We start from the raw sequence: 26108 nt of genomic DNA on the forward strand, positions 1-26108 counted from the left end.
AGAATAAACCGATAATATTTGAGGGTATATATACATACATCATGTTTTTGATGGGTTTTGTAGTAAAATAATTGTAGAAAAAGCAAACTTTTTAAGAAAAAATTACCATATTCGAGTAATAAATTATAGAAAATTACCAATGTAATTCAGCTAATTAGTGCCCCAGTTAATTTCGATGTTCACTACCACGCCACTTAAGAAGTGGTTTCGTGTCCGAGCGGATTTCCCCCACGTAAAGAAAAAAAGAAAAAGAAAAAGGAAAAAAAAAAAGAAAAAGAGAAAGGAGAAGAAAAAAGAAAAAGGAAAAAAAAAAAAAAAAGAAAAAGAGAAAGAAAAAGAAAACGAAAAAGAAAAAAAAAGTTAATTTGGATGTTATAAAATGTTATATAACCAAGAACTTATCTTCTACTTGGTAGTCGCATAAGAGAAGACCGAGCCATTGAATCGCTCAAATAGATTAGCTGATTCGCTTAACGTAATTTTACTTCCGATGACGTAAACAAGAGCAGAAAGTACACAAGTAATAATACAGAAATGTCAAATGTACAGAAGAATAAATTTCGTTAAATCATTAGCACGTAACATTTCCTTATAATTCCATTTGTGTATAGCAAAATAGCTTGTGTGCTTTCATGAATTATAATTGATATTTAGAAGCTTTCATGTAGGTAGATATATAACTCGTGTTAATTAGTAATTTAACAATACATCATGACAACATATCATTTTCGTTTCTTCGTTTATCTCGTTATGCGCGTAAACGAATGTGTAAATAAAGACATATAATCAACGATAACATGTAGTGGCAAACATGATAATTATCGACAAAGGAGAATATTGGTGAAATGATTGTGGGTGATTTCACTCGGTGTATCGGTACATAAACTTTGATAGACATTGCCGGTGGATTCGCTGTCGGTGAAATCGTGTCGATGAAATAATTGTCAGTGATTTAAAGATAACCCAATTTATTGATCTCCCCTTCATAGAGTTGTACGTCTCTCTATAAAACATATTCTACCTGGAAGGGCTGAAACATTTAGCTTAGTCACACTAAACTGGACTGGACTGCAAGTAAGAAGATTGAAATGCAAAATTCACGTGTGAGCGCAACGATTTAGATGGAAAGTTCGATAAGGCGATTATGTATATTAACCCGAAAGAAAGCTCATGGCTTTGCAACGCGTTACACGCAACACGGAATTTCCCTCGCTGAAATAATCCTATTACAACGATACGATTTTCCTTAACAGATCTCGCAATGTAATTCTCCCTCTACAACTTTTTATTAGGTTTGAAACACGAGAGTTTCGAAGCTCTGCAAAGTCTCGCGAATCTAGAAGTCGAGTTTCAACGTATTTTCGCTTCTTATTTTATAGCTGTTAATAGTTATTATCTCACTCTGCACGTACATCAAACGAGTACTTATGTAAATCCAAAGGAAACGGAAACAACCGAGAATAATTGAGGATAATTCGAATACGTACCGATTAGTAAAGTGTTTGGCAAAGAAAAAAAAAGGAAAATTGTATCGGAGAAATAGGGGAAAAACGGTGGCGTACATCAAGCAATCTTTATGGCTGTAATACATTTATTATTCATTTATGTTCATTTTCTATCGCGTAACAGACGTTGAAATAACGAGCATATAAATCTTGTATCGCTCGACCTGACTTTTCCCGATGGAAAAATATTCACCAGCCTGGGATCGTGCATCGCTAATTACTCCGTTCTACTTTTCGAACGCGTTTCCATCCATACAGGAAAGCAAGAAGGCAAACCCTATCGCACAGTCATGAAGAGATGCAAAAGCAAGAAACCAACCAACGACATGCCGATCGACATGGTGGAAGCAGTCCTACAGAGGCTATTCACCATGGGACACGGACCCTCCCATTACGAGGGCCGCGAAGAGGCAGAGACCGAAGAAGAAGGAGACATCAGCTTCAGCGTCGTCATCGGCGAAGGCGATGTCGTCGATGCCGCCGGAAGAATGAACACCAAGAAGGCTGCAGGAGTCGATGGAAGACTCCTGGACTGCTGGAAGCAGGAGCTGGAAGCAAGCTGGAACCAGACTGCTGGAAGACGGCCAGAGTAATACTGCTAAGGAAGCCGGGAAAGGATCCCAGTCTCCCTAACGCGTACCGGCCGATAAGCATACTCCCAGCCATGAGCAAGATCTGGGAAAAATGCTTTAAGAAGATCATCGAGAGATGCATCGGAACGGACCCGTTCCATCGGAGGCAGTATGGGTTCAGAAAGAAGAATTAGCTTAGCGAATACCGATAAGAACAGGAAGAAGCTGAAACGGGCACAACGAACGGCCCTGTGCATAACAACGACGGCATATCGTACCGTCTCCCACGCGGCACTTTGCGTGTTGACCGGAAATCTCCCGATCTACATAAAGATAAAGATGCTCGGAGAGACTTACGAGTGGAACAAGATCCATAAGACCAAGATCGGCGCGGATGACGGCAACGAGCTGAAGGGGGAACTGGAGGCGCAAGGAAATTAATACCGAGTGCGCTGCTATTTACCAAAAAGAAGATGGACATCGATCATCACAGCATGCAGCTGTTAACCGGGCATGGGAGTGTGGCGGCACTCGACACTAACTAGTGTCGGACGACGGCAGCGACATCTACAGCCCCCAGTGACAATTACAGCGGACCAGGCCCAACTACCACAGCTATCACGCACGTCCAATAAATATATAACGCACACACGGCCACCTCTACAGGAGTTTCGGTGTCTATAGAAAGAGGATTGGCAAGAGCAGCGACAGCAACTGTCTCGACTGTGGAGACCCTAACGACGATGCAGAGCACGCCCTCTTCACGTGCCCGAGGTGAACGGACAGAAGGATTGAGCTGGAGAACGCTCTTGGCGAGAAGATAGACGTGGACAATCTGATCGCCACGGTGACCGCCAAGAACGAGAGCTGGGATAAATTCAGGCAATTTCGCAAGACCGTCATGTCTCACAGGAGGGTGACAGCGAAGGCCTTGAAGGAGGCAAGGAGGAGAACGAGAGCAACAACAACTACGCGGAGCAGTGAAGGCAGAGATACAAGACAACAAAGAACCACAGAAGGAGATCAGCCCAGTATTCTGAACTAGCTGAGAAGATGACGAGAGCAATACTGAATATACAGAATAGCTGCCCGACGAAGAAGATACAACGGGGCATGAAAGGACAACCCTGATGACTGCCGACAGGTTTTACCGGGGTTGTCTGTCCTCAAAGCAAAGGAAAAAGGAGGAGGGGTTTTTAGTGGGTATGGCAACAACATCCGCCCGAGTCCCACATAACCCAGTGATGCGGATCACTGGGTATGCGTAACAGCATTTTCCCCTCCTCACGCAAAAAAAAAAAAAAAAGAAAAAAAACTATACACTCTATCAATTTTAAGTTGATAATTTCGTTATTATATAATTTTTCTTAGTCTAAACTGAATCCAGGAAGAAGAACTTTCATCCAATTACATACTTCATTAATTCATGAATTGTATTCGTTACCGTACGTACAAAAAGAAAGTTGACTGATATAAAAATTCAAAGGATAGAACTTCTAAGCTCGCGATTGGAAACAGATTCAGTTCAATGGTTTAATTTGCCATTTAATTGAATTCTCTGGCAATTTCAGCGAACTGTGGGCTTTAAAAGTGTCCCGCATTCAAACGCAAGACTTCTCCTCCACCTTTCTCTTTCTTTCAATTCCAACCTCAAGTAATTGACCTATTAATTCGACGATATATTTACATGCTCGCAAGGGATTCAAACAACTTCGTTGCGTTAAATTCGCAATTATAACCAACAGGAATGTCTCAATCAATGTGCAGCTCGAAACAAATAATAGATAATTAACTTTTCAATATAACGATTGATATGTTTGATGAAGAAAAATGTATGAATTTTTAAAAACGTCTCCTAGTACATTTAGCATTTTTATAGTAAAAACTTAGAACACACACGCACACATATACTATTCCATGAAATGATTTACACAGCTATGAGTCTAATCCTATCATATTATAAAGGGATGAACGAACTTTTCCTAATAAATATAACTTTATACAAAATCTTGTTTAAAAAAATTAGTTTTTTATTCTCACTAAATTAATTTAATATCAGAATATATAATTTTAGTCGTTATCAAAATTTTATGTCAAATGCGTTCATAGATATATATATAAATAAATGTCTAATCCTATGTATTTATTTCAACTGAAATCTTAACTTAAATATTTATTAACAATATTCTGACGAATATGCAATGAAAGATAAAAACAAGTTTATTTTTCCTATAGAATGTCTCATGCTTCTTACTCATTTTATGTTTCTCGTTGTCAGTGCGTAACTACTTATCAGCCGCATGAATGCTAAGTTTTACTACTGAGAAACGAAGAGACATATAGATGCAAATATACGCTATCTCGCGTGAAAAAACATCAGATACATTAACCAGAAGGAATATCCGATACATATAAAATTCATAGCGTAGTTATTTATACATACGGAATATTTCTTTCTGTATGAAATATTCTTTCTTCTGAATTCTTATTATAAATGTATGTCCATTTCCTACCTTAAAATGTCTCTCCTTTGAAAAACTCCATTTAAATATAACGATCAACAAAATATTACCAATAAAAATATTGAAACGAGATGCTGAAAGAACCTTTTAATGAAGTACAAATGATTATTTCAACTTTAATTCTGTTAAATTTGAATTGAATCATTTATAAACCGAACAGGTGTATAAAATTTTATTGCGTAAAAATCGTGAAGCTGAAAATTAGGAACGAATAACGAATGAGTAACCTAGTTTCATTAAAAGGTACGTGTACGCCGATCCGTGTAACAACTTCGACACTCCAATTATTATAAAGCATGTATCCTTCAGAGATTTTTTGCGCGAACGCAAGATACCTTTTACACGTGCAACTGAATAAGTGGAACGTGATTTTCGATATTTCTTCTTGTAGAACTTGTAACAACGTAACTGTTTCACGAATATTTTCCCTGACACTTTTACAACGATGCGTAGAAATCTCCTTTTATAATTAATAATTTCAGCATTTCTCTGAACAGTTTCGTTGCGATTAAAAAATATACAAAGCTTACGACGTGCTTGTTTAAAAATATTTATATGGAACAAGATTTCGAATTTGTCGCATCAATCGCGATCTCAGCAGGTGTAAATTAATTCGTTCTAATGAACGAATAAATTAAACGACTCGTGACAAAAATTATCCCTGTCCATGTTTGTCTTTCTAAAACTAATTCAAGGCGAGTTAAATGAATCGCTGTGTACCCTATTCGCGCAGCATGTGTTTTAACGACCAGCATGCAAGCGTTAACGGTGTACTTTAGTTTCTCATGGTTGTGTTAAGCTGGTTGCTCTTAGAATGAGCATATACTTACCGCAGGAATTGAACAGCGGAGACGCCCGCAAGATGTTGACTTCGAATTGTAACATATGCAGTGTATGCAAATCCAAGGTCCCGGCACATACATCTGTCCATGTAAGACAGATCGTCCTTCGAAATCAGTACAGTTTCCTCCTAAATGCACTGAAAACGATTACCAGCGTCAATATCTTTGTCACTCGACAATCGTACGCGCAGTTACGCTAACCGTTTTAACGCCACGCAGCGTGATCACTCTATTCGCGTACCGTGGTAAATTGTGCCACGATGTATGGTCACGATCATTAATTCGCAACGCGCTCAAGCGTGCTCGTCGCGAGTCATATCAGAGTTTCCTCTCGTAATTACTCGTTTTTCAAATAATCATAAACCAAATAAAAAAAAAAACCAATATAAAAAATTACCTCTTGAATCGGAAAACCAAATCCTGCATTATAGAATGTTATCACACAAACGAAACGCAGAGCATAAATATTTCGCAAACTTTTGAGTGTTTGTTGTAACGCTTCCAGTATAACCGATGAAATGAAGCGCGAGCACGTCGAACGGTATATTTCGATGAAAAAAACAGGATGAAAAAGGGCAGCGCGATCGCGTCGATCGGTACTACTCGCAAATAAATAAACGAAGCGCTATCGCGCTGCACAGCACAAACCGATACGGAGTCTTGAAACATCCGACACTAAAACGGTTAATAACATTACGAAAACGACCGTACCAGGAAATTTTTGTTCAACGGATCCGCATTGCGGCTATCACGATGCTCCTTCGTTGCATCGATGCTTCATCGATGAGATTAAAGCACCGTTGAAATAGGTTATTCGATTTCTTACATGGGCAAAAAGTTTTTATATCGTGTTTGCTGTTTTACTTCGCAAGTGTGCTTTACAGTATACGTTAGAACTCCAAGTCGAGCTATCCGAGTTAAAGTCTCTTGAAACTTAAAACGGCACTTAAAGGATATAGGTATAATAGAAGGTTCGTTTAAAATTCAAAAGTGTATATACGTACATATACATTTGAATAAAAATAGCGGATAATCTCAAGTAAAAAAGTAGGTTCGTGTTAGTAAAATGGTTTCAAAATACTTGTCAAAAGTCAAACGACTTGACTAATTAAGAATGGATGTAAGAGATTGAAAGCAAAGGGCATCTAAGAGTATCAATTAAGTAACAAACTCACGGTGACAAAGAGGTTTTCACTCGCTCGAATTCAAATAAATCGGTTAATTTGAGCGAAACTTTAGGTGCACGAGAAGCGACACGCGTCCTCAAGGACTACGAAGGTTCTACTCGAACGAATGAAAACTTTTCTCTGGCCCGGTGTGTATACACAAGACGTGCGAATTTAAAGTGCAGATTGTATTAATTGAAATAATTGGTTGGTTTGATCAAATTAATCGTTTTAAGCTGAAATGACGAAGGTCATCCAAGTAATTGATGTCCACTGTAATTATTTGTTAATCGCGCGTGGAATCGGAACGATTCGACCTCGTTCCAACGCGAATCGTTACTAAGGCAGAGACGGCAATTAATAATTGTCGCGTCATTTGTTCGATCGTGTTCACAAATTCAAATACGGCTGAGTGGCGAAAACCATTTATAACACGTCCCGTACCGCGTAGGTCGTATACATATCTCAGGATGAATTTTTCGTACTTCGCCGCATATATTCTCCATGTCAGACATACCATAAAATATTTCGTGCAATCGCGTATTCCTGTCTAATGTCAGGAATTCTCTTTCCATAGGTCTGCGTTTTCCATATTATCTATTTTGCTTATCAGTAAACATTCTTACAATTTGTGATTAATACTGTACGTACAAGAACGTTAAGTTTTTGACGTTGTAATATTTCACATGAAATAATAATGGCTGTATATCGACTAACTTATTAATTAATTAAATTCGTGTATATCAAGTTTCCTATCATTTAATACTTTCGTGTAACTACAGAGATTTGATACTATGAAATGAAATATAAAACTTGGTAAAAAAACGCGCTTCGTTAGGAAATGAGGGTAATGATGCAAATATTTTTTGTAGCCATTATATAGAATTTCGATGGTATAATTAATCAGTATCAACTTACCAGCCCCTGACGGGAAGAAAGTGACGAAAATAACCTGCAAGCAGATGAGAATTGCAAGTATTTTCGAGTACAGGTCCTTCATGGTTGTAAAAGATCAGGGGATGTTGTCGCTCTAGAATAGGCGAAAATCAGCTGTTTCAATAACTGCTTTGTGGGCACTGGAGTGCGTAGACCAGAAATATCTGCGACAAAAATCAGAATACATTTGTTTTCACATGATTCGATCAATTTTGTGTAGGACTAAGCTGATTGAACCTAACACGGGATAATTGTCCAACTTACGACCTTAACAAGCCCGCTTGATTCTCTATAAGTGCTTGAAATTGATGCTTGTATTCTTTCCAGATTAACAAGCTTTGCCCCCCCCCCCCAACCCCCTCCCTCTCTATTTCCTTAGATCGAGTTAGACTGCCACAACATATTATCTTTCTTCTTTTCTTTTCTTTTTTTTCGATCTTTTAAAGCCTTAAATCGCTGGTTATTATAGTGTATACATTCAATTACTCTGTAAGTCGTAAGTACATGTTTTACGTTATTTTTTATTTTCCAGCTAAATTCCACAAAAACAAGAAATATACTTCCAACGTGTTTTCACGTGTCTCTAGCAAAGATCTGAAAAACAAGTTGCGGCGCAATTTAAAACGACAAATAGCACCGTGTGTCTCGTTGTGGCAACGCACGCTTCGTCAGCTTTTTAAAAGCGCTCTCTGTCTGCTTTTTTCTCTCTTCACCGCCTATTCGTTTTTTCTTAACGAGTGAAACCGTTTTTACGAGGACGGGAGCACAGAAATGACGTACTGGCAATTCTGTTTCGTGATGACACAAGCAGCCCGGTTTCAGTGAATTAAACCTGGCCCCAAGCTTCCAATTATCTCTCCCTTCCTTTCCTTTATTTTTCCCTTCTATATCGAGTTTCAGGTTTTCTAAATTTCCATTACAATCAACTATGGCTTTTCTCTATTTTATATGTTAGCCGATGATTCATGGCAAAAACGTCGGCTGTAAAAATATTTGGAGTTGCAACAGCAACAAGTGTGTTTTCTCAAACAGAAAATATTGGAAGCGTACTCGTTGGCAAAACAGTTCACGGATAGTTCGTCCTCTGCTTGTTATTTGTTTCAATACCGTTAGCAAATAAATTCATGAAACATAGTGGTGTCGCATAAATTGAAAATAAAAGCTTTGCGTATACTTGGCAGTTGAACTTTGGCTATTATACGTATGTTATATATGTAGTATCGTGGACAAAAGGCCTAAGATATCTGCCGAACCATAAACAATGCCGCGAGAGCCGCGGCATCGTCGGGTACATCAATGTGTCGTCGGTTCTTTTTAAGTGGATAGTTTCGTGGAAAGGGCCTGCGTGACTCTGGCCACGGGCGTTTCGGGACACGTGTCCGATAGGACGGGAAAAGACAAAGAGACGCTAAAGGCAGTGTTAGTTGAGAAGCCGGAGAAGACGGATGCAAAAGGTGTGCAGAGTGTGACTTGAGAAGCGAGAGCGAGCGAGTGTAGAAGCGGAAGAGTGTGAATCGGGAAGTCGGAAGCCGTCTATGAGAATAAGACGTACGACAGCATCGTAATCATTTCGTTGCTTCGAACATTATTTATTAAATCAAAACATCATTACTTGTCCTTTCCTCTAAGACCCATTAAGATACTACATATATATATATATATATATATAGAAGATTGCTTAGAATTTGGAGCTTAATAACATATGTCAAAATCATTGACATTAAAGAAGGTGAACCTTACTTACGAAATTTCCTTCCGTCAAATGATACATAAAAATTGAAAAAAATAATATACATAGTTTTGACTTTCTTCCGCATTATAATTTGAATCACTCGATTTATTCGACTAAAGATAATCAAGCAATAACCTCACTTTACACGTATTCTCATCACGTGAAATAGATCACATCAGGGATTTTCAAAAGTCGATGGAATATTAATGGCGATTAATTATTTATGGATGTATTCTGCACGGTTAAAGCAATCGCCTAGTGAATTATCGAGTTCCAGGAATATGAGCGGTAAACAGGATTGCAGCTATAAATGACTCTCTAACGTGTATATTAGAGATGAATTTGATCATTTATCCTCATAATATGAAATACGCTTTCAAGTGGAAATCATAATTAACAATTTCTGGCAGCGAAAAGTAAATAAATCGATACGTTTAAATCAATATTAGAATTTCTTAATATTTTTATCAAATATTTTTATCAAATATTTTAACATCGTAGAAGTGTCGTTGGAGAGAAATATTAGGTTGTTCCAAAAGTTTCTTTCGGTTTATAAAGAAATGATAGATGTACGATATTTTTTGCATTATATTATTTTATTCAATTATGTGCGATCCACCTTTCTCCAATTTAATATAAAATAACATAAAACAAAAAATGCTGTGTATCTATCATTTCTCTATAAAACGAAAGAAAATTTTGCGAAAATATAATAGAAATTTAGCTTTAACACAATATAAAAATGGATTGTTATGCCCCTAGGAGATAAGAACAATATGATTAATATTAATAATGAATACGTTAACGTAACGAAAAGCAGCTTTTGCAGAAGGCTATAACCTGAAAATGTTTACTAAAGAATGATAACATGAATTTTCTTAAGTACCCCATTTGATACTTAATCTGCTTTGTAAATACTGTACGTCCTAACTTTGAAAGAATGCAATTTTAGCCAGAATGTTTCAAATTACCTAGCCGTATTGTTTCCTTGTAATGTAATTTATATTTACATTATCTCGCGTAATTCTTTCCACTTTATTGACTTCTAAACGTTAATGTAATATAATTTTTATAATATAATTTTAATCGAAGTTATTTAAAATTTGTAGTATCTCATCCCTACTAGAATAATATTAACAAATGTGCAGAGCTCAAGTCGAATAACACCGGCTCAGATAAATGATCATCAAACTTACTTTTGTTATCGTCGATGTCAGTGATTTTGAACCAGCCAACGTCCATGGCAATCAATATTATTTAGCCGGTCTTAACGCAATGTAAAAAGCAAAAAAAAAGAGGAAGGAAGGAACAGGGAAGCAAAGAGATAAAACGAATTTTTCATTTTCTCGAAACTAGATCGAGTTTCAAGCTGCTCGTAAAAGAGTCTGTAGCCAATCCGACTAAATTCGACGAACCGCGCTTGAAAATTCCCAGAGAACTGTGATAACCATCGAAATCTGTACAATTTGTCGATTCATCGCTTGATTAAAAAATGGAACAAAATGAGGCTGATCAGCCGGCCTTTCAACTTCTAATGATCCCTATCGTTTTACCCTAGGTTGAATGCTACGATATAAGCCGAAACAGCTATAAGTAGGGTTCACGTGATTGCCGCCATCTATTATTCACGCGTTACACATTCGCCAGACAGACGCGTCTAACGGTTGACATTGTTTTCTACCCTCAGTTCCAACGCAATTACGTTGCTACGTGCAATCAAGTCTCGAGTGAAGCTAATGATAAGTTGTTGTTCGATCCTACACAATTACTAAAATTATTCAAATTAAACTAATTTAGTCTAAAAAAACAAGTAATTTCGTTATATATTTCCTTTCATAATAAGCCATGGTTGGAATATAGTAGCTGACGAAAATATTCGTATATTTGTAGAAACATTTTAGGGCTGTATTATGCATAACGGCACTATAGAATTAATACTGTAACAGAATTCTACTATCATGGTTATGCTGGTAATATTCGAAACAAATCTGAAAATCTATGTAGATGTTGTAAGATATTCAGTACGAGTACTGTGCATTACTGGTATGTACATAATCACGACGAGATAAGGAAGGTACTGTTCTCTATTGCTCATCGCTACCCGTTGCTAGTAGCAACGTACTATGCATATATATCTCGTAAAGATTTTAAATGTAGCCAACGAGACCATTTTTAATATTTGACTATCGTGACCCATTACAGTTTCATCACTTTCGATTAATTGAACACGACCCGCACCTTAAGACTAAAATACACAATATAAGTATGGCACAGAAAATCTTTTAAAATTTACGGACGACTATTTATGGTATTTAAAGGCAGCAAAGATAATAATTAGCTGCGGATTTTCCTCGAATCGTAGCATACAATATGGAATCTGATTATTAAAAATTACAGTGGAAATACAGTGGATTTCCATAAGATATTCGTGCTTGTGGCATTTTGGAAATAAATTCTTAACCCAAATGGACGACCTCGATACTCGAGAAATTTTGTGAAGCTGACGTCAATGGCGATATGTACTGTTGTTGTGCTATCATTTCATAGTAAGCTGTATTGATTGCACTTCTATTCACGGAATTGATTTATTCCACACAAAAGTTGACAACAATAATCGAAAAAAGAAAAATATATTACCGCCTTTCACATCAGCATACACAAGCACATAGGATTTCACACGAATATACACACTTGTAAATTCGACGAAACGATCAAATTTAATTATTTTTCGATTTTTCGGGCATCAAGTACTACATCAAACGTTACACATCAAACGTTAAAATACGGCGAGCATACAAAATGTACAAACCACTCTAAATTAATTAACTTTGAACGTTATTGATTAATTAAAACAAACCACTGTTGCGTTGAGTTTTACATTTTAAAAAGTTGTTATCCGTTTTTGCTTTGTTTAAAACTAAAAACAGGACTACGTTCATTGTAAGTCGTAAATATCCCTTTTATTTATTTAAACAAACAGATATTTAAACAAACAACTTATAAATATATAATTTATTTACGTATATTTGTAATATCTGTTTTATAAATTTGTACAACCATTTATCCATTTATCTATTTTATTTGCATATAATTTTTATAGACTTTTTTTTCTTTTTTCTTATTTTTTTTTTTTTTTTTTATTTAAGAACGAAAAATTGTGATTCTATTTTAAGACATGTCAGACTGAAGCGATACGCGATATATATTTCTATTCGGATTTCACCGTCGTCGTAATCGATGCTATTGGAAACGTTTCACGATAGACGTCTTACAAGCGCTTGCAATGTCCGTCATGTGTAAGGCTCTACCACTGAATCGCGGCTGCCATTTAGTGATTAAGGTCGATCACTTAGAGACGTTAATCCGCCATAATGGTGAGCAATACATCGAAGCCATTATTGAAAGCATAGTTACGCGTTAATTTCATCGATCTTATTCACAAATAGAAGTGTACAAATTATAGGATTTCCAAATATTTAGTTTAGTTAAAAGGAGATATGAAAATGACAGGTATATTCAAAGGATAAAACAGAACCGTACGATTGTAAAGTTTCAAATCATTATAACTATTTAAATTTGAAAAATCTTACTATATTTATACAATATATTTTTATTAAGAATGGAAGAAATTTCGAAAAATCCGCCAACACTTTTTACTATCGTCTTGAAGCACACCATATGTTAAGCTTCTTCGTCGTTACAAATTTTATCGCGGATGTAACGAACGTTTCGAACATGTAGCACGCACGCGTCAACGCCTACATTTGGATTTTAAATATATGTTTTATGCATTAAATGTATTTGTACTTTCTTGCGCAATTTCTTTTAATTTGTTACGATATGGAGGGTTTAATTACGTTTAAGATATCTATCTGAATCCTTTAAATTCAATGTTCTTTAAAACATTACGTTACGTAAAATAATCGTTTTTCCACTTTATTGTATCATAAAATAGTTACTTAAATTCATATTACTTAAAGAATCTTCCTACAGAAAGAATAAAAAAGAATAAAATCCTATATGTTAAATTTTACGTGGTTGATGGAATACATAGCGATGACGAGAACTAACTACAGACAACAAGAAACTATTAGCGAAGGCAACTGGTGACTATGAATGTCGTCTTTATAATATGTGGCGACTAAGGAGAACAACTACCAACTACGGATAACAAGTAACAACCAACTGTCTCGTTTCTAAGGGGCAACTAACTTGCAATTATCCTCCTTTGATGGTTCCTGTAGCGTGATATACGTCTTGAACGTAGTTAAAGAATATGGTCGCTGCTGAATGGCGATTTGACAGCAAGGCGATCCCGCCAGTTCAAAGCTTGACATTGCAAGCTACCGAAGACCATTAATCTTGTTATCGAATATCTAGCTTTCAGAAGAACCCTTGTGATATGATATGACGTCATGACATTTTTATGACGAAGATGAACAAACACCGACCTCTAACGAAACAAATTTTTATTAAGTGCCGTATGTGGGTTGCAGGCCGGCCAACCAAGGAAATTTATCGAATGTATAAAGTAAAATATATACGAATATATTGGATATATCATAAAATGCCCGCGTTATATCGTCTAAAGAAAGCTAAATTTAAGGAATTAAAAAATTGAAATACCAATTATAAGAGAGTTAATTAAATTCAAACCTATCGATGGTCTCATAAAGACCTATATTTCCTGGAAATTGATATCTTTCGAATTCTAAATTCTCCTTAGAAAGTATCATAGAGAAAATATGAAACTTGAAAAGTACATCACGCTGATGCCTCGATAAACCGTCGTGTCGATAAATCCATGTGTCCGAGCGATGAATTTTCCCCAAACAACAAAAAACTGAAGGGAAATCTTCTTTGAAGGACGTGACAAAAGGTAGGGGAAGCGGGAACAATGATCACGCGATAAACTGATGGTGTACGTATAGAACGTGTACGTATAGAACGTTGCGAGAGAATTATCGAGAAACAAAAAAAGAAAAAAATAATCGTTGGCCGGCGCGACTATACGCTGTCGACGGGCAAACAGCGACTGAGACTAACTGAAACGAACTCTGTCGCAGTACGAGCACGGGCTGCGTTCGCGGGTCGATCGAACACGTTCTGCGCCTCTCCTCGGCACCGGCGTCAAAGCCACCCCCGATGGCTGCAACGCACTGGTGCACTTGGTGGTCCTTCCTTTTTCGTGTGATATTATACCAGCATCTGTGATGCCATTTCAAAGACCGCAATCAAAGCATTAAATGCCAGATTAAAGCGACGCGATAATATTACCCCAATATTCGTCCGTAAATGTTACCGTATAGATGTTTAATGCTTTATTATGCTTCGATAAAGCAATAACACAGAAATAATTGCATTATTATGCTTCGAATAATTTACTATCACATGAATCGTTCCACAAGAAAACATATGTTTCACTTTTCCCCGTAGTATGATTGTAATTTATAACAAATATTTATAATTTATAATTTAAAATATTTATAATTCACTGAAAGTATCTTCCTGTCACGATTATAGGCGTAAAATGTCAAATTAAAAGTACCAAATTAAAAACATATGGTATCCCGAAACCAAACGTACGACATGGCGAATCACGATGATACGATAAAAATTGATCTATGTCTTGATTTATTCAAACAGAACGAACTTACTCGAACTTTTCCAGAATAAACGATTTATCCGATAATATCCGTCACTAGCTTCTCTTCCTTCAACGGTAACAACTGACACCGAAAGCTCGAGAGACCCGAACGGTGAGACGTACCCAGAAGCAATGCAGTTACCTGGGCAAAGAGTCCCAAAGACCAAGGACGTAGGAAATTTCGAGAAACGGAAATGGAAACTGCAGTGGCGCGTCAATCAGCACTGACGGAAACTAATAAAAATGGAAAAAACCAAACTAATTCGTTTCACAAATTATTAAAACGATATTATTGAAAATTTCACTCGATTTTCTCACTGCACACGTCAATATTTGTCGAAATATCAATATTAAAAAGTTAATAAAAAAAAATATCCTCTTTCTTCATACCTGTCTTTCTCCCGGGCGGCGAAGGAATACTAGAATGTTCGAGAACAACGGATACTTTTTGATTTTATCTCAATATCAATTTCAATCTTTTTAAACGAAATATAATCTGAACGATGAAACGTTTGATCAAATAATGTTCTTCGTTCGATGCTAAAGGAAATTGAGAAGAAACATCGAAAATTCGTTAATAAAACGAATTTCTTTGTTTCTGTTAAATAATAAACTTGATATACGTATTGGTTTTTAAAATCAATATAGCTAACCAATGGGCACACTTTTAACAAGGGTGATGGAACATACCAAAAATCTTTCAAGATGGTCTTGGCAACGGAAGAGTCGAAAATATGACAATTATGAATGAAAAATTCTAATATTTTACAGCTGGCAACGATAAACAACTCCAGATATTCTCCTAATTAATTTACAACAAATTCGCGTATATGATCGATAGCTGACGTCACTGTGTCCCACAGCCCTTGTAAAACGATAAGAATTTCCTGGGAAACTTGTAGCCACGAAATGAAAAAGATGATAAAACTTCTAACAAGAGTACTGAGACGAGCAACTTTGTACTTACCCCTTCGGAGTAGGGAACGTGATTAAACGTCCGCGAGTTCGAAACTTTTGTAAGTCACTGCACGGCCGCTGCTTATGGTGGAAATGTAATAGATATAAGTACAGAGCGCGTGAGCGAACTAAAAACGCGATATAGGGGTAAAGAGAGAGACCGTTCCGTCCTTCTCTAATGCCCGCGTACTTGTACCGGAAATGTGTAACAACGGTAAACGAGCGCCGTCAGTGTCCACTAGTGTGCATGCCTGATTAAACAAGGACAGAAAATGCTTATATACAGCCTTCTCTTTCTATTTCCATGTCGCATCCATCTTACTATACAGTAGACAGGATTCGACTATTCCATCATTATATTCGCACCCTGCTTACGTGTGAACTAACATTGCCATGACAACAAATCGTTCGTCTCCTGTTTGATGCTCAGTTTTCAACGGAGTTGAAGGGAAACTTTATAAGAGAAAGGAAGTGACGGATTGTCTCAAAGTAATAAACGAAAATTCTCGTAACTATCGAAAAACGATAGTCAATACAAGGATATCATTATCACATTTAAAACTATTACAATGAACGGTGATTTATCGCTGCAAGGTACCACAAATAAGATATCTCATAATTTGCGAAAAGACTTTGGAACTTCCATGACAGTCATGAGTGTGTTTTGTCATTGATTTGCCATATTGCGTTTTTCACAATTGTTGTTCATTTTTTGTGATATTTTACACTCGCACATAGTATCTATGATTTTTTCTTTCGATAATTCTTATAATTATTGTCAATAATTAATTATTTATAACCATTTACGCTGTATTATATATCATTAAGATTTATCTTTGCACGTATCAAGATAGTAGATAACAAAATTATGTTTATATATTTATATTATGTGTATATATTTAGATATCTTCTTAGTTGCAATTTTTTCGAATAATATCGGCGACCAATCGAAATAGAAATTAGTGCGGAAAGAGGGGAAGGAACCAAAATTTGAAAATCGACATCGGTAACTCAGTAGTTATAGAGTAACTCAATCGATAACGTAGATTAACTAGTTATAAATGAAAATATATTTAAATTCAAACTTTAAAAATGAGAAATTAAAAGGCAGAAGGCAAAAAATTATCGCCGAGGATTTATATAATAATAAATAGACAGTACATTCTTTTTGTCTGTCTTACCTAGAAATAAAACAGTTAATTGATGATTATCGTATAGTGTGTACTCATAGCATAAAATTTGTTCAATGAATTAAAAATTATATTTTTTAGATATGTAGACATTAGCGATGTATTAATCCGGGAAGCTCGTCTACCTCGGAAATATCGAGTCTGCGACAACGTCGATTTGGAAATTATTCTTACAGAATATGAAAATTATTACAAGATGAAATTCCAAAAATATCCTATATTGTGCAAGAAAATAACTGAAAAGGAAATAAAGACGAGGGAAATGACAAATGCGAACAAAGTGTAAGAATTTAAATTATTTAACACTATTCAACGTTCTCAACGTATTCAACGTATCGATTACAATATCATTCAATCTTTGAAGAAGTAGTAAAACGTGTCAAATCTGTTAGCAAACAAACGAGAAGTGAGTCTGTATCTGGGTCTGTGAAAGGGAGGAATGCACAACAGAAGATGAGGGGTGATGCTACGGATGATATTAATCTCGCAATGACAGTGACATCAATTTTCGCCAATGAAAGCGATGAATCTTCATCAGAAGAGGAGAGCTATTTAACATCTTAATGGAACAATCCACGCAATCAAAGATATCAAAATAGGCTCAGAAGCTTTATATAGACAATCTGGAATTATGGAAGATTATTGAAGACATTTCATGCGTAAGTTATTTTCGATTAATATACGTATTGTAAATACTGATTTCAGTAAAGCTTTAAATAACGAATTACATAACACTTACGGAAATTAATACGGAGATTATGCGCCATTTCATCTTTGTATTGTCGTAGGAAATCATACTGACAAAATTAAATGTATATTGGGACAACATCGTAGGCCTAGAGGAATGTAAATCTGCTATTAAGGAGGCCATTGTGTATCTCCTCAAGTACCTTATCTTTTTTAAAGGCCCATTTTCTCCCTGGAATGTCAATGCACCTTTTTTAACATAACGGCCAGCTCATTGGTGAGCAAATGGAGAGGTGATTCCGAGAAGTATATCCGTGTAAGTTGATTTCCTTTGTCTATGAAGAAGAGATTCTGGAATATATCATATATAATAATAATCATATATAAATAGAATAGTTACATTAATACATTTGTTAAACTGAACAGGTTTTATTTGAACTTGCCTATAATTTTTCGCCTACAATTATTTTTATCGACGAGATTGACTGGATAGGCACAAATAAAGGAGTAAACTGTACATTGTCTGAACCTGCAAAGAGATTCAGATCAGAACTTCTTTCTAGATTGGATGGATTAGTATCTAACGAAAATTCTAATGTAGTTCTTTTGGCTGCAACTAATTGCCCTTGCTATGTATATCACGCTATTTCAATGTTTTCTAAGTAGAAAATATCTTAATATCATAATTATTCATTATCTTAATCTTAATTATTGTGTTGTGCGGAATATTCCTTTGTTATTATTAATATAACAGAACAATAATATTTATTGTAAATATATTATTAGGGACATTGATGCAGCTTTACGCAGATGCCTTGAAAAGAAAATATACGTATCATTACCAAATGAAGTTACTCGACTTGGTATGTTCAAATTATACCTTAGCAACCAGTTATTAGAGAATATGGATATTGTAAACCACATAATAAAATCTACTGAAAAATATTCTTGCGTGGATATAAAATTGCTTTGTAAGCAAGCATGGCTGCTCGAAATAAGTCCAATATGGGAAAAACTTGAAAAAAAAAAAAAAAAGAAACATCTGTTACGACTTTGAAATATGAATTAAAGAATTATGAAATAATAGCAAAATTGTTAAAAAACAATGTCACCTACAGTTACGGATGTGGATAGATATGAAGCGTGGAATAAATATGTATGCCATAAGAACATATTTTAAAAAATATAAATGCTTATCATATAAAAATATAAAAATATAAAAATATAAAAATATAAAAATATAAATGGTTATAAATTATTAATATAATTATCGTTCGAAAAATTGTTCGTGTGCGTGCATGTATGTGTGCGCACGCGTTATAAACAAGTTTGAAATGTTCGTTCTACATATATGTATACGTGGTATACATCTTCCCTTATAATATATAATATGTGTAATCTGAGTGGTAATATCTCCACGTATTACATATGTGTTAGTGTATTTTATCGATAATCTGTCTTTTATTTCCTTTTATCTTATTAACGCATGTATGGGCGCGTATATGCGCCGGGCGAAAGCTATGGTTATATATGGGATTGTTAACAAATAAAAATTAATCTAGGTGTTATTAAAGAAATTTGTTTCACCTTCTAAACTTTTTGATGATTGGTTTACTTTGAATATTTTGCATATTTTTGCATATCATGAGCATTTTGTACATTTCTATACATTCAAACTTTCTATGAATATAAAATGATCCGCACTACTATCTACTTCATAGTATACTCTATACGTTTAAAATGCTCCATTAGAAGCTTAAATCTATCAAAATACAGCTCCTAGGGAAATGTGAATTTTCACATGAACACATAATATCGATTTTCTCATTGAAACGTATAGGCAGGTATATACTAGCATAAGCCACCTTCGGCATTTGGCCGTATGATGCAGCACTAGCTCTGTAACATAGAAAACCATAGGCGTCAGTTCTTCTTATTTCCTCTTTGATATATGTTTACTTTAATGTCACTTATTCAGACGCTTGATACATTGTCGGAATGAAATTTTAGTAATGTGCAAGTAATTTTGAGTAGATTAATAAAGTATAATAAGATATCAGATTCATGTACGTAGATTCAAGTGACATCAATCTTTATGTCTAGTATATACATGTGTATTGATCTATAAGTCAGTGTTAAAATAACAAATAAATGGCAGAAGAAGGAAAGAAGATTTCCTTCGGTTTTGCGAAATCTATTAAGAAACCTGTGTTAAAAAATGCTATTCCACAAGAAAAAAAGAAAGTTGATTACATTGAATGCCTTGATGAGAAAGGTATTAAAGTAATAGGGTGAGTTCAAAAAGTAAAATTTATAATCAAGAAACATATAACCTCAACCTAACCTATAAAAATCACCAATAGCGGAATATATATATTTGAAAACAATTTTTTTATTTCAATGAGGAAGAAAAAAAAGATGAACCTCTAATTATTCCATTACTAGGTTCAAAAACCTGGCATGATAGAATTCTTAATAAAATAGATGCAGACATTTTCCTTCCGAAGGCAGATAAGGAAAAGGTAGGAGACGCTAGTGTTAACGAGGCAAAATCAAAGCTATCTAATGGAAAAACATCGCCAATAATATCAATAAAGAAAGAGCCAGTTGAAGATAGTGAAAATAAAGTTGTTACTTTAGAAGAGCAAGCGACTAAAGAAATCATTGGGGAACTTAAGTCAAAGAATAAATATGAAACTAAAACAAATGATTTAACTTTACCTTTAGTAGAAGATGAATCATTAAGAGGCAAAGAACAGGTACGTTATCAACATATTGATGTGCAATGCACAGATGTATTACATTTGCATATTATAAATATCGTTTTGTATTTTTCAGTCTACGTTAGAAGATTATGAAAAAATTCCTATTGATGCTTTTGGTGTAGCAATGTTAAGGGGAATGGGATGGCAACCAGGAAAGGGAATTGGTTGAAATGAAAAGTATGAATTTTACTCTGGATTAAATTAATTATATGTATTTAATACATCACTTATTGGAAAGTAAACAGAGAACATCATTTTTTATTTCACAATCGTTTATTCTAACTATTACAGATTAGTAGCAGCTGTCATACCAGAATTACGACCAAAAGGTATGGGTCTTGGAGCAGACAAAGTAGCATTGCAGAAGAAAAATACAGATTTCAAAAAAGAAGAGGAAGAAGTTAAAATCGAGAAAGGAACATTTGTGAAAATTATAGCTGGAGAACAAAGTAATAATTATGGTCAAATAGAAGGATTCGATGATGATGCAGGAAGGCTCATAATAAAACTAGCTCTTGGTGGAAATATAATATCTGTAAATGAATTTATGGTACAGCCAGTGACTAAATCAGAATATTCTAAGAACTCAAAAGTTCAAAGTTAATATGAAGTGTTAGTTTTTCATTAAGGGACATTTAAGAAAATAAATTTGAATTGACATATACATATAAAGACATAATCGGACATGTAGAAAAACTAATTCAAGAGTATCTGTAAGTGTGTTGTTGCATGCAATTTTTTAAAGGTCCCTTCTATCTTTATATAAAATATGATAAATGTAGAGGTTTTAGATTTCAGTATTTTATGGGGTTAATTTCAGATACAAAAAAGTATGAGGAATATAAGGACAAGGAATCCAAGGGACTCAAGCAAAAGATGGATAGAAAAAGATCAATGTCCCCTGACCCCGAAGACGGTGAAGAACAAAAGTAGTAATAAAAGAAAGAAAATCGGAAGTACGATGCACAATAAGAACAAGTATGATAAAGTGGGGGATAAAAAATCAGAAAGACGAAAAAGGCGCTCCGAATCTAATGATGACAGCGATAGTGATTCTGAAAAGAAGAGACGGAGAGAAAGAAGTAACTCTAATAGTAATGATTCTTATAAATTAAAAAGATTGAAGAAGTCAAAGAAACGTAAGAAGTACGATTGCTCGTCTGAAAGATCAAGTAAAAAACGAGACGACGAGAAAGATCAAGATCTCGATCATTTAGTAGGCAGTAATATTTTCCAGGAACGTATTCGGTCATTTTACTTTCAAGATAAATTGTACAATTTTATTTATACAGATTTTATAATAAAGTGTATTTTTACAAAAGTATATTTCTTTTCTTACCCTTAACTGAAAATTACATTTAATTATAATATGTAATAATGTTTACAATTACATCAAAGTTAATGTCCTAAACTTTATCAATAATTATTAAAAATCCCCGCGTATTGCTTACGTAATGTTGATATCGAGTAATACCATACATAACCTCAAAGAACATTATGATACTTACGAACATCGTTAAACAAGTAGTGCGAACGATGTCGAGTAAGTATTCACTATGTATAAAGTATTTATAAATAAAAAGTATGGGAAATATATAACCGAGTGTATTTAACTTTTCCAACATTTTAGCATTTCGCTTGGCGTTGGTACAACTTCAAGTAAATGAAGTAAAAAGCAAAAATGTAGAGCGGGCAGTTTCCTACATTTCAAGCGCGAAAGAGCATAATGCTGATATTATCGCTCTTCCTGAATGCTTTAATTCACCATATGGAATACGTAATAATTTGTTTCTTTTTCTAATAATTTATTATATGTATAACAACTATATAGAAAAAAGTAAAAGTAGACAAATTACCTTAACGTTCATACTTCCATAAAGATTGTGAATTGACTCGAGAATATAGAATTTCCCCATTTTTATGATTATCGTGATTTTTGTATAAATATATTTTTTAAGATACTAATAATTAGATACTTATAAACTAGTATTATCAATTATTTTGTATTTATAATTCCACCTATAATAGTTAAAAATTAAAGTTAGTTAAAATCTAACTTTATGTTTCAAAAAGTACTAGCAAAGTCGTTAAGTAACAAGTCACTGGTACTGACCCAAATAGCATGATTGTAATTAAACATTTCTAAATATTCATTTTTCATCTTGAACCTGTAGAAACAATTTATTATATGTACTATTATCTAAGTAATTATATATTTAAGTAAATCTAAATATAAAATTTAGTTATTTTAATAATTTAAAAAATAAAAAATTGACAAACATTTCAACCTAATTTATGGTTGGAACAAAGGACAGTTATTTTTCATTAATTGAAATATTGCAATGCAGAATAGTTTCCAAAATACGCCGAGAGTATTCCTGATGAAACGGTGAAACGAGCGTTGCTTTATCGAAGGCAGCTAAGGAAAACAGCATTTATGTAGTTGGTGGTACGATACCTGAAATAGAGGGCGATAAATTGTACAATACCTGTACTATTTGGGGTCCCGATGGAACTTTGATAGCAAAACACCGGAAGGTAAATAATATACCTCCATGTGGCTTTGAAATTGAAAATATTGGGGTGGAGAAAGTGACTCTATCTAGGAATAATTTAGGAATATGCATATGTACATACGTGTACTATAACCAATTCTATAATTTAAAAAATATGTTATAGGTTTATAAAATACGTTTTGATACGAGAAACATACATTTTTGGTCGTAATATAATATATAAATTTTTGTACAATATATTTGTTTTGTAATATAAATTTTTCACATAGGAAAAAAACTTATTTTTTCTTAAAAAATATTCCTTCTCAAATATTATTAAATGATAAAACTTTTTAATAAAAGAAAGTGATAAAAACGCTGTCAGTTATTAAATAAAAAACAATTAAAGTTTAGAAGTTCGTAACATTGATGTTAAATTACAAAAGTTACAGCAATAGAGTTAGCAACTATATTTTTATGTTATTAGGTACATCTATTCGACATCGACATTCCCAACAAGATTACTTTCCGAGAGAGTGATTCACTCAGTCCTGGTAATTCCCTAACAATGTTTGATGTGAAGGGCTGCAAAATAGGTATTGGCATTTGCTATGATATCAGATTCGAGGAAATGGCACGCATTTATCGGAACAAAGGTACAGTAGCTTAATCGAACAATACTTAACTAGCATGAAAGTAACTATCTTTCTTAAATATATTCTATATAAAATATAATCAATATAATCTGTAACTCTGTATAAAAAGGAGCTTAATTTAAAAAACCAGTATATTCGCTGAAAATGAAATAAATAAAAGAATTAGAAGCACGACAAGAGGACTGTTCTCGCATATTCATAAATTATGGAATATGGACTGTGCAGCTACAAAGTTAACTAAAATTCAGTGGTCTCGTATTTCCCATTTCTCTGTGTTAGGTTGCCAAATGCTGATATATCCGGCGGCATTCAATATGACCACTGGACCACTGCACTGGTCATTACTTCAGCGTTCCAGAGCGAATGACAATCAATTATACGTCGCCTGTATATCACCGGCTCGTGTTCCTTCAGCAAGTTATGTCGCATGGGGACATACACAGTTGACAAATCCCTGGGAGAAAATCCTTTATGATTTGGAAACTCAGGAAAATATGGTGGTCACCGATATCGGTAATTTCCAGCTTAACATTAAAAGCGAGAAATCCATGATGTAATTAACTTTTAGTCTCGTTGGTTCATCGATTTTGCCGGCTCCCTCTGTATTTGTTGAATTTATTAGCAAGCATTACTTATTACTTCGTATGTTTTTCTTTTCTCTCAGATTTGAAAGTTGTTGAGGAAGTAAGGGCTCAGATACCTACATTTTCTCAAAGACGTACGGATTTGTACGACACTGTCTATAAAAAGGAGTAACTCTACACTGAAACAGAAAATGTTTTCTTATAATATTTCTACTACAATACCGTTTTTTTTTTTTTTTTTTTTTTTTTATGACTTATTACTAATTACTTATCATTTGTACTAAATGAATAACTCAATTAAGAAAACCAAAATGTTATAAATAATAATCTGTATATCTTGTGTATCAATATGTAATTGGATATTGTAATAATATTGGAATGTCTTTGATCAGGGATATGATAAAGAACACGCGAAGACTACGTTCTTTTGAACATCTTTAATATCCATCATTTATAACATTAAACATCTTTTTAAATATTTAGATAGATTAATACGTAACTCTTTATATATATAAACATTAATTTGAAGTTACAAGCTTAGAGAAATTGGTCGATTAATATTTATAGATCGGCTGTCTTGATGAAAGGCTTAAAGAAAGCAAAAACATAACAATGTCGCAAATATAATTTATAGTTTAACTTCTTTCTTGTATCTGTCTGCCTTTCACGATGTTTTACCAATTACAATAAGTAATTTCGACTTCTTTGCGCTCCGTTTTAACGCATTCGAGACCGAAAGAAATTCATATCAATCAGTAGGCATAATATATATAACTGTACATAATATATTATAGTATAACATAGTATATAATTTTATATTTTAAAAACATGAGGCATAAAATTTAAGATTGTCATCGACTTAAAATTAAAATATGAAAAGAATATTCCAGAGAGAGAAAAGCACAGTATCATTCTAACAAAACATTCAGATCGTACTGACACCCAGGAATCGTATTACAATAAAATCTCGGTCTCGAATGAATTAACACGAACGATTAACATGAAACACACTTGCGGCTTAAACACCTTCGATATCGAGGAAATTCAAACTTTACAAATAAAAGCAGCCTGTTCCTCTTTCCACCACAGACTCTCATACCATATCCGCTCTTATCCAGGCTTTTACTTGAAATCTCTGTCTATTTACAATTTAAATTTACCCGGACCACTCGTTGAGTCGGCAGCCCTTTATAAATATATAATGAACCCAGAACATATACCTGTGCCCCTAGCTGGTATCAGCTCTAGTAACGTTCATACCGGAACTTTCATACGACGCCAATTTGTCACGCGTGAACATCGATTCTTTCAGGGGTCACGGCTTTATGGGATTATATCCTTTAAAGTAATTTAAAGTGATACTAATGATACAGAATTTTTTACAAATATTTAATATGTCCATAAAATAGGAAGTTTCGTGCTCTCTTATTTTATATTAATTATAAATTAGTAAGTTTTACATTTGTTATCTATAGATTTAATAAATTATTAAAATTCCATGAAGACATATTCTGGAACACATTAGAAGATTTTGCTGTAATTTACAACGGATGCTCCGAGTACGAACAGGCAGTAAACGAACAAATAGAAATTCAGGCTATTGTGGTAGTATAGCTCACGTGGGATTTTAAGCTCGAATTGGACTTAAACGTTACGATCGTCGTGAATAATTACGATATATACCCTGTACGACGAGCAGAGAATCTTAAATTATTAACGGCAATTCCTTTGTGCAAAGTGCAATTTTATTAACGGCCTGTAACGAATGAACGGCTCGTTTTGAATAAAGTTTACATTTAGAAAGTAAACACAGAAACACATTTTAAGAAACTAAGATATCGAGTTCTACTTG

The 26108-nt window shown here is 34.3% G+C and overlaps 1 protein-coding gene and 2 long non-coding RNA genes across 15 annotated transcripts; 1 reads left to right on the forward strand and 2 right to left on the reverse strand.

The window, feature by feature from the left end:
- Nucleotides 1-4923: 4923 nt before the first annotated feature.
- On the reverse strand, nt 4924-6375 carry LOC126928593 (uncharacterized). Its single transcript, XR_007716814.1, has 2 exons — nt 5430-6375; nt 4924-5320 (listed from the first exon to the last, which is right to left on the reverse strand). It is a non-coding gene; the product is annotated as an uncharacterized LOC126928593 (long non-coding RNA).
- A 10974-nt stretch (nt 6376-17349) lies between these two features.
- On the reverse strand, nt 17350-17957 carry LOC126928594 (uncharacterized). The gene is made up of 2 exons (XR_007716815.1): nt 17809-17957; nt 17350-17692 (listed from the first exon to the last, which is right to left on the reverse strand). It is a non-coding gene; the product is annotated as an uncharacterized LOC126928594 (long non-coding RNA).
- Nucleotides 17958-20683: 2726 nt separating this feature from the next.
- On the forward strand, nt 20684-25339 carry LOC126928595 (omega-amidase NIT2-like). Of its 13 annotated transcripts, XR_007716817.1 has the most exons (7): nt 20684-20698; nt 20813-21071; nt 21342-22064; nt 22152-22298; nt 22870-23059; nt 23504-23672; nt 23952-25339. XR_007716817.1 is itself a non-coding variant. In XM_050744235.1 (4 exons), the coding sequence occupies exons 2-4, from the start codon at nt 23585-23587 to the stop codon at nt 24426-24428; spliced, it is 414 nt and encodes a 137-aa protein (XP_050600192.1). In that variant the 5' UTR covers nt 22747-23059; nt 23504-23584; the 3' UTR covers nt 24429-25339. The 13 variants fall into 13 exon arrangements, 3 of the variants coding, with proteins under 3 accessions (XP_050600192.1, XP_050600194.1, XP_050600193.1); XR_007716819.1 differs by having other exon boundaries at nt 21342-22725; XR_007716818.1 differs by having other exon boundaries at nt 21342-22649.
- The last annotated feature ends 769 nt before the right edge of the window (nt 25340-26108 follow it).

This window comes from Bombus affinis, unplaced genomic scaffold, assembly GCF_024516045.1.
Source record: "Bombus affinis isolate iyBomAffi1 unplaced genomic scaffold, iyBomAffi1.2 ctg00001117.1, whole genome shotgun sequence".
Lineage (NCBI taxonomy): Eukaryota > Metazoa > Arthropoda > Insecta > Hymenoptera > Apidae > Bombus > Bombus affinis.